This window comes from Rhipicephalus sanguineus, chromosome 6 (genome assembly GCF_013339695.2).
Source record: "Rhipicephalus sanguineus isolate Rsan-2018 chromosome 6, BIME_Rsan_1.4, whole genome shotgun sequence".
NCBI classification, from domain to species: Eukaryota; Metazoa; Arthropoda; class Arachnida; order Ixodida; family Ixodidae; genus Rhipicephalus; species Rhipicephalus sanguineus.
In genome coordinates this window covers 111,585,557-111,595,249 of record NC_051181.1, presented here as the reverse complement: position 1 = coordinate 111,595,249, position 9,693 = coordinate 111,585,557, and the positions used below count along the sequence as shown (strand labels likewise).

Genomic DNA, 9,693 nt, shown 5'->3' with positions numbered 1-9,693 from the left:
TCGTTTAAACTCCTCAAAAAGTTTAGGATTATGGTTTGGCTCATGGGGCAGTACGCCGAACCAGTTTGCAGGGGTTAACTGGACTCGCATTCCACCAAAGTACCTTGGTGTACCACTAGATGCGTATAGATTCAGTGCATGCTATTGGAAAGAACGTGTCCCTTTGATTGAACGGCAGGCCCAGGCATTTGTTCCATATCGCCTTTCCATTTTTGGGAGAGCCGAAGCTTGTAATACTTTTTTAGCAACAAAGCTTTACTATGTGCTGCAGCTTATTCATTGTGCTAGGTCTTACGTGCAACGCTTCCATCGTATATTTGCAACGTTCATATGGTCTTCGACTTTTGAGCCCATGCGTCGTGACAACATTTTCAGACAAGTTAGTGACGGTGGTTTGGGTTTAATACATTTGTATCTATGGCAAACAGTTTCACGCTTCTTCTTTTTCCGTGACAATTCCCATCCCATCATTCGTTCGTTCTTGCAAGTTAACTTTGTTAATTGTTTCCCTGACTTGGTTGTTTCCTCAAACTTCTCCGCACGTCCATGCCTGTGGGGATTTATGGAGGAAGTTTACTCTGCTGTTCGATTTCTTAAAGCCCGATTTTCAACAGAATATTTGTATACTGTATCACGCAAAACACTATATAAGGACTTAATATCTATGCTCTTCCCACCTCCGCTGTACCGATCATCATATTTTGATCTTCCAGGCCATGATGTGTTGAAACGAGTGCAAAAAATGTATATATCTCCCAATTCAAAAACATTCTTCTATAAACTCCATTCTGAAACACTCCCCGTAAAAACATGGTTACAAACAAAAGGCATTTTTGTATCGTCGGTCAACTGCCGTCTCTGTGATGTACCTGAAACAATAGAGCATTGCTTCGTGAGCTGCAAAGATGCGATTCTTTTCTGGGATGTCCTTCAGCGAACTCTGCAGAAAGAATTTGAAATTAATTCGTACACTATTCGTTATTTGATGCCAACACCTCTTGATGAAGTGCCGTACGATATGTTCCTTGTTATTGGTATGCACAGTTTGTGGAAGACGCGAATGCAGGACCGCAACGCAGAGCCGATCACCTCGTCACGTATACATTTCACCCGAATGGTTATTAATTTAAAAGAAGTTTACGACGAACTTGATTTCAGACCGGACTGGTACACAATATTGGCGAGGTGCTTAGCCTCGCCACCTTTTCTGTGCAACACCTGATGAAGAACTCTCCCTGGAATGAAGGACTATAAGTTAGTCTTCCAGTTTTGTGGAAGTGCTTGTACTTTCATTGTCGCTAAGTGACTGTAGTAGTGTAACTCTACTGTTGTGATACTGTGTACTATTTTCATACGCATTCTATTAAATACCATGATCAAAAAAAAAAAAAAAAAAAAGATAAAAGGCGCGTTCATGTAGCCTCCGCGTAGTGTTTGGTCGTAGCTCAGTGAGCTAAGCGCCCGCCAGCCATCATCGCAGAGCTAGAGGTCACGGGTTCAACTCCTGTAAACGGAACTTTTTCTTATAGTTTTTTTTTCTTTGCCATCTCATGGCGTTCATTTTGCTGACGTATTTCCGTGACGGAAATACGTAATGAAAGTCATGGTGGACCCCGGCATAAAACACTTTCGTGTTAAAACAATTTTCACGAATTTTTAACAAAGCTATTCTGGCATTTGTATGTATTTGTATTTGCCTGCCTTGTAGTTCAATACTAACAACTTAGGTTAAAATACGGACCCCTGCCACAACTCTTAAAGGGGTCCTACCTGCATAATAATAACCGGTCATTACATGCATAATAGACAATTGAAGCTGATTGATTGATTGATTGATTGATTGATTGATTGATTGATTGATTGATTGATTGATCGATCGATTGAAGGCTTTCCCTGCGCAAAATACTTGCATAAGTTCAGTATATTCAAAATGAAGCTTGTATCCACAATATAGACTTTGACAGGCTGAAGAGGGGAGTGAATGCACGGAGCGCACGCCCGTGAAAACTTCCCTTCCTATCCCATTATTACAGATACGAGAGATCGCTCAGATTAACGCTGTCTCGCTTGCCTGTTGCAAAGTGCGCCTATTGATCGGTCTGCACGTAAAGACTGCATTTCAGGTGCGGCCTTTCATATACTAACGAGCTAAACTCTCTCGACCACAGATTAGCTGCCGATTAGAGGGAATCGATATTCGCAGGCGAAAAGCCCGTTTCGAAGTCCACTATCTAAATTCAACCGTAAAGCGAGCACTATAATAGAAAGGGTATGCGACTTTGTCGATAAGAGCTCTCGATTGACAACGCACTTTTTTGTCGCCTCGATATAGTTGTGCTATTGCACCACAAAAAAACAATAAAAAGCACGCCGAGTTCATAAACACTTTCCAGATAAGATCTCGTTGTTCCGTTGTATACTTATGGAAAGTAAAAGGCCTAGGCGAGATATAATCGAGAATGGACGAGACGCGATGCCTAAGCTGAACCCACCGATCAATCTATTCTCGGGCCCTGTGCACAGAGCAACACAGCCCCATGCATGGACATGGATATTCGCTTGATATATACCGTTTTTTTCCTCAGTAGATCTTTATATGTCTGTGGCTGTATTTGCTATTCGTTGATGTGTTGAGGCGATCGACCTGGCTTAGGTCGGTGGCGTATCGTTAAAATTTGTACCCTTGACTTCCCCTGCTGACATCACAGGGCGCTAAGGACAAGCTCCGACAGGTCGACACGACCCAGGTGCGTGGTACAAACCATGACTATGCCTCGAGTAAAGATGTTAACCGCCTCCGGCGAAAAAAAAAAGAATAAAAACGTACGTTAAGTTACCCAGTATTTTTTCTCTCTTCCGTTTCTATCGAGGAGTCCATGCATGCATAGTACCTTTTAGTGCGACAAGATGAGTCTTCCTTGTGTCGTCTTGTCACGCTAAAAGTTGCTACGGATAAGCACCAGTTAGCCTGTCAATGAAAATGAGTCAGTACCTTTGGATAACAAGTTGCGGTCCCGAAGATTTACTACCTTAAAAGGGAGATTCAGGATCATGATTAACTGCAATTCCGCCTGTTCAAGTACGCGTGGAATCTTTTCTTGAAGGATAACACTGGACTGACTCGAATAAAATCTGTAACAAGGAAATTCTGGGAACTGCATCTCTTTACCGCGGTACTTCTTTATCTCTTTACTATGGCTTTAACATTTACGTGAAGTTGTGACAAAGGTTACGAGGGTTCAGCAGGAGTCCTGCATGCTCACAAGTTACTCGGGACTTTCAGAACGGTTTAGTACAATGAGTGGCCGGGCGCGCCCCAGTTTTTCTAAAAGAGAGACGCACATTCAGACAGGTGGGCGCCCTCATCGAGTGCGGGCACCCGCCTGCCTGCTGTGTTTTATCTGTCAAGGCAAGGCCAATGAATCATCCGGGACTTTCTCCGCGACATGGTGGCCTGCCGCTGTCAACGCCGATGATCCCGGAATTTTGTCACACCAGTGCAGCAGAAGCAGTGAGGTGATATATGCTCGCAAAACGACGTATTCAGCTGCCTTATAATGCCTCTAGTAAATGTGACACTAGTCAAACGTTAAACGCCCTTTTCTGTTTTGCTATTGTCGTTGTACGTATACTTGGAAACTAGATACAGTATATGCTTTACTACGTAAGAACCCTCGCTATGTCTTCCTTTGTATACGGCGCAAATCGAAGCGGGCTTATTGCGAAGCTTCGCATGGCGCACGAACTTGCTAAGCGGCTGGCAATAACGATTTGTGCGACGTAAAGTAGAGTTCACAATTTATTTGCTGCAGGTAGCGGAATCAGAGTGCCTACTTGGACTTTTTGGTTCAACGTAGGGAAGGGAACAGCCCAGGTAGCGACGAAGACGAAGCGTCTTTCGTTCTTTCCTCATATAGGAAAGAAAGCGCCTTTCCTGGGGTGGACCGTGGCGCAGCATGAACCGGCGGAGCAGGAAGGAGGCTACATCGCGCGCTGTAGCCGCTGGGAGGGCGGCAGTTTCGGCGTATCGCGTAAGGTGGTCTACAGCGACGATAGCCCAGCGGTTACCAGCCGACGTCAGAGGAAGTGGCCCATACAAATCGATGCCAACGCGCCCAAACGGTCGGTCAGGGCAAGGTAGAGGTTGCAGACCCACCGGCGACAGGTGCGTTGAAGTTTTGCGGCGCTGACAATCGATGCAGGAGCGAACGAACTTCTGCACGTAGCGGTACATGCCTCGCCAAAAGTACCGTTGGCGAATGCGGTGGTATGTTTTCGATACACCAGAGTGCGCACACTGCGGATCAGCGTGGAACGATTCGCATATGCCAGAACGCAGACTGCGGGGTATTACTAGTAGCCACTGGCGGCCGTCGGCGTTGTAATTGCGTCGGTGAAGGAGGTCGTCGCGAATGGCGAAATGGTGGGCTTGACGACGCAACGCGCGAGTGGATGGTGTTGCCGATGGATCAGTGAGCAAGTCTATCAGTGAAGCGATCCATTTATCCTTCCGCTGTTCGGTAGCAATAGTGTGAATGTCGTTGGAAGAAACGGCATTGTGAGACATTGAGCTGTGGGTATTGTCGTCAGGCAAGGGGGAGCGCGAGAGTGCGTCGGCGTCAGCATGCTGGCGTCCGTTGCGGTACAGCACGCGGATATCGTAGTCCTGCAGGCGAAGTGCCCAGCGGGCGAGGCGGCCTGATGGATCCTTCAATGATGACAACCAGCAGAGTGCATGGTGGTCGGTGATGACATCAAAGAGAGAGAGAGAGAATCAACCACTTCACTGCGCATGTCAAAAGCAGGGTAACACTTCCCATTGTTCACTATACCCGCTTCTTGGAAGATTGGCCTACGCTGTGGCTGAATGATGGCACGAAGCCGAGACGGAGAGGCGCACAGCTGACAAACGCAGGACTGCGTTTGCTCTTGCTGTTCCTGTTCTTATTGTTCACCCATTAAATGAGGCTCCGCTGCGTTTGCATACTGTGTGCCTTCTCTTCGTCGTCGTCCGTATCTTCGCTGTCACCTTCACTATACAGGCATCAACGTGAAAAGAAGCAGCCACTGGCCAGCCGCAGCAACAGTTACTGATTGACGTGAAGTTACCGGGTAAAGAATCCCCGCTTGCGGATGTGTATAGTTGAGGAAGGAAGGAACAGGAGAGAAAGGAAAGGCAGGGATGTTAACCAGTCTTGAAGGACAGGTATGCTACCCTACACTGGGGGAACGAATGGGGGAGTTTTAAAGATAGAGAGAGAGAGAGAGAGAGAGAGAGAGAGAGAGCACATACGCACGAAGTCACACACCTCCCATTCATGAAAACGCCGTCAGTCTATAACCACCGGTGCAAGATTCTTGAAGATGTTAGTTGAGGAGGAAGCGGAAGGAAAGGCAGGAAGGTCAACCTGGCGCGTGTCCGGTTTGCTATCCTACACTGGTGGAAGGGAATTAAGGGAGGGAAAGAAATGAAGTTAGGAAGAAGGGAACATAAAAAAAAAAGCTACACGTGAGCTTAAAGAACACAGCTGCGTTCCATAGTTCACAAATAACCCATAGAGACAAATAGACCGGCAGAGACAAAAAAAAGGCAGGACAAGAGAAAATAATGCAAGCAGGCATTGGGATTGCGTGCTGTCAAGCCAGGGAATCCAGTTTGTCTGTACTTTCCGGGCGTCTTCGTCGCTTCCGCTGAGGACAGACGCAGCGCGTGCCTTTTCCCGGCACTTTCTCTTTTCATTTCACTGCCCTTTTCCGGCACGAGTCCCCTTTTCCTTATCCACTTTTCCCCTAAAATGCTACTTACGTGACCCGTCCCTTTACGTCACGTTTTCTTTCTTTTTTTTTTTTTTGCTCAGCATTTGCCTTAAACGCTATTTGCACAGCGCGTACGTGTCCGCTGTAAACATGCCCATCCTTTGGGCCTGTCGGCACGCTCAGGGGTTTTTCCTCTCGCATCTTTCCACAAAATTTTCATCACCTCTCGCCCACTTTTTCCTCGCTGTTTTGGCGTTTCGAGTTTCACAGTAGCCTTGACACGTCCGCGTATAGCGTGGAGCGGGCGCTTCGGTTTCAGCTTTTAAGGGGCAAATGTCTGGCGGAGAACGAAACACTACAACGATCTAACAAACAAACAAAAAAAAATGCGTACGACTAAGAAAGCATACAGTGGAAGCCAAATCTATTTTTCACAAAAATACACGGCGCTTGATGGCACTGAATGTTCTTCTGGAACGGTGGAGCTTTGTTTGTCGCGAGGAAGAATGGCAAGAAGCGCAATGAACGCAAGAGAACACGTTCGCGCAGGAAATGCAACGGGCGAGGTTCCACGGCGCTTGTGCGTTGCTTTAAACGTTGGCATGTGCCGCCTAGAAAAAAAAAAACAAGAAAAAAAAAACAAGCAGGCGTGACATACATGGCTATTGCATTTGGCGTACGTGCCTACTGCCTGAGCTTTTTCTTTTAATTCGACTTGTTTTGTTCTCGTGAACGTTTGTTGGTTTGTTGTGTACAAAAGCGACGAGTCATCGGCGTGTTTCCTGAAAAAGTAATAACAGCGAAGTTCGCAGGGAATTTTCAGGAAACGACGTTTAGATAGCGACGGAAAAAATAGAAGAAAAAGAATAAGAAGAAAAAGAGAAAGAGTTTGGGATTAACGAAAAGTAACGTAGCTGTGCGGCGACAGGGGGCGCTTTACTTTCGCTCCCCGCATAAGGCGCGTAAGGTGGTCCGTTCTGCATGGCAGTTTGCTGGCTTTGTTTTTTTTTCTCTCTCTCTCTCTCCCTCTTGCTCTCTTTCTTGTTTTAAAGGAAAAAAAAACGACGAAGTGAGAGCCGCTTTCTTCTATTTGTATTCCGCGTGACTGTCGGACTCACTTTAGCGTCACAGATTTTTTTAGCATTTGTATAAATTTTTTGAACCGCCACTTAATTTCAGGTAAAAAGAGGCAGCCTTCGGCGCTGACTTTGGAAGCTTTTCCCGACGTTCACCAAAGCCCTGCATCACTTCTGCGAACGTTAACGCTTAGTCGACCTCCTAACTTTTGTTTCCAGCTGTGACGTTTTCGGCGCGAGTGGAGGCATGCGTCTCGTATATCCCCGGATGGATTTCGGCGTGGGCGCGTCGCTCGCAGTCGCGCCACTTTGGCAGCCGTCACTTAAAAGCGAATCGAAGCGGATCTTGCTTTTGTCGTAAGATGGCACGTGAAGCACCGTGTTTGTTTGTTGTCATTTGACTTGGAAAAAAAAAGATGGCCGCGTTGAAAGACGCGTTTGGCTTTGACTTTACATCCCCCACAGCTTTACGCTAGGAGGGATATTGAAAAGTAGCTCGAGGCTGTTTGCTTGGAGCTGTCAGGAAAATAACTTGGATTTTCCGGTACTGCGATAACGGGTTTCGCGTGCCGTCACTCTCGCATTCTTCGGTGAGGCAGAGTATGTGGAATCGAGTACAGGGGCCGCGCGAAGCGGATTCTTCCCTCAGAGGCTTTGCGTGGCCACTGAGATGAAACAGGTGGTTGCGTTCACTGCGAAGGATGAAAACGACGCAGTATGCCAACGTACTGAGACCTAAGACCTAAACGCTGAGGGATTTTTTTTTCAGGTTTTAGGGGAAGGTAGACGGGTGAAATGGGTAAGATATTGAGAGAACACACACACACACACACACACACACACACACACACACACACACACACACACACACACACACACACACACACACACACACACACACACACACACACACACACACACACACACACACACACACACACACACACACACACACACACACACACACACACACACACACACACACACACACACACATGCACAGCGATCTTGGTTCAGAGGGTCTGTTAAGTGACAATGTCTCATTTCGATTGTATTGAAATTAAAGATAATGTAACGATGAACAAAGCCAATGACATTGTTTCAAAAATATTTACTGGTAAGAGAGAGAGAATAAGGATGAAAGAAAGGCAGGAAGGTTAACCAGGGCTGAGACCGGTAGGCTACCCTGCACTGGGGGAGGGGGGAGGGGGAAGGAAAGTTAGAGAGGAGGAGGAGAGAAAAGTCACTGTTGGCGTCGACGTAACGGCAGTTATGCGCTTGACATCCCAGGCGGTGAGTCAGTCCCGTTGCTGAAACTAGAGCAGCGCATTTGTTGCTTTATGCAACTTGTATGCGCGGTGCCATGCAACCAAAATCTTGTTGACGGTGAAGCTATGGTGGTGCTGCTAGTGTTCTCAAGCAACAGACTTCTGAAGGCTTGCGAGAACTGGAGTGATGGTGTCCAGCAGTTGCAACACGCTTCGAGCTATCGGTGTCTGCATGTTGCTCAGCAGCACACGAATGGCAGATTTGCATACATGGCGTTTAGAGAAAAAAACAGGGCGAATTAATGGGATAGGAGAGAGAGAAAAAGAGACGTGAATATGAAGAATTATTTAGCGAGTGGCAAAATGTATATACTCCTACAATGGGCCCAAAATTTCAATAACGAAGACAACACAGTGTGCGTGGAGTGGCTGGACGGAGATACGTGCCGGCAAGTTGACACGGTGGCATACAACTCATACAGAGGTAAACATAAGTAGAGTGCCCAACAAGGAATACTATGCCCTGAAATTATGTCAGCCACAGAAACAAATTCCTATGCTGTCGCCATCAGTGCAGGTGTATCCCCGGTTCCGCAAGAACGCTAGCAGACACTTCTACACCTGCCTTGCCAACTTCCAATTAGCGTGAATGCTGTTGGAAATCAGCCTTGAAAGCAACACCAGTGCCATCGAAACCAAAGAAGCAATTCACCTAGGCATCAACAAGACATGTTGGAGCGTACATTTAATAGCAATCTTCACGCAACAATCTATATACTTACGGTCCTTGTCTCCAGCTGCGCTGCATTACATAACCGGTAAAGCTCACCGGGGTGAAGAGAGCGTTTATAGTATTGCGTGACCATTTTTACACGCCGGTCACGCAGCGCTTGCGTTTAGGCAGGAATTGTAGGTGTTTCTATAGAGCAGCTGGTGGGCACTTTGGAAATAACGTTGGAACGATTCGTAGTGACAAGGCGCAGCAAAGAACAGCGCAAGTAGTCTACATTTATTCGCGACGCTCGAATTGTGAGGAGGGTGCGACAATCTAAGATAAGGTGTTCAAGTGTCTCACAGGTGAAGTAACCTGTGAGCGCGCATTTCTCATTGGAGAGAGAAGGAGGAAAGACTGTGTTAAATGTCCAAGTTTGTTCTCAACTCCTCGACGTGTGTTTTCCCCATTTCTGGAAACCAGCATTAGCTGGCCGTTGAAGTTTTGGACTTTTCGGAAGAGGCTCCCATTGGTCGTCGATTGGTGGCGGGTATCGAGGAGTTACAGTTTGGTACACGCGTTCCCGTATTATATAACACGCGACAGAGCGTGTTTACAACGTCAGTGCAATTTCTTGTAGCTTCTTGCTCGGACGCATCGCATGTAGCAATGTGCCAGGGAAGGCTTTTCAAACTAGATTCTGTCTACCTTCTTTGCGGACAGAAGGCAAAACAACAACAACAACAACAACAACAACAACAAAAACAACAACAACAACAACAACAACAACAACAAATGCTTGCTTTCTACGTTTATAATGTCGGATGAGTGCATACGGCTAAGGCCGTTTTTTCATTTTACGGGCGACATTTTACGATCC

General features: G+C 46.7%; 1 protein-coding gene across 1 annotated transcript; it reads left to right on the top strand.

Moving 5' to 3' along the window:
• Positions 1-203: 203 nt before the first annotated feature.
• On the top strand, positions 204-1,233 carry LOC119398017 (uncharacterized). The gene has a single exon (XM_037665287.2). It carries the CDS (start codon positions 353-355, stop codon positions 1,220-1,222), a length of 870 nt encoding a protein of 289 aa, XP_037521215.2. The 5' UTR covers positions 204-352; the 3' UTR covers positions 1,223-1,233.
• Positions 1,234-9,693: the final 8,460 nt, after the last annotated feature.

What these genes read in the sequence shown, in the direction of transcription:
- LOC119398017 (XM_037665287.2), top strand. Translation starts at nt 353, where the DNA reads ATGCGTCGTGACAACATTTTCAGACAAGTTAGTGACGGTGGTTTGGGT.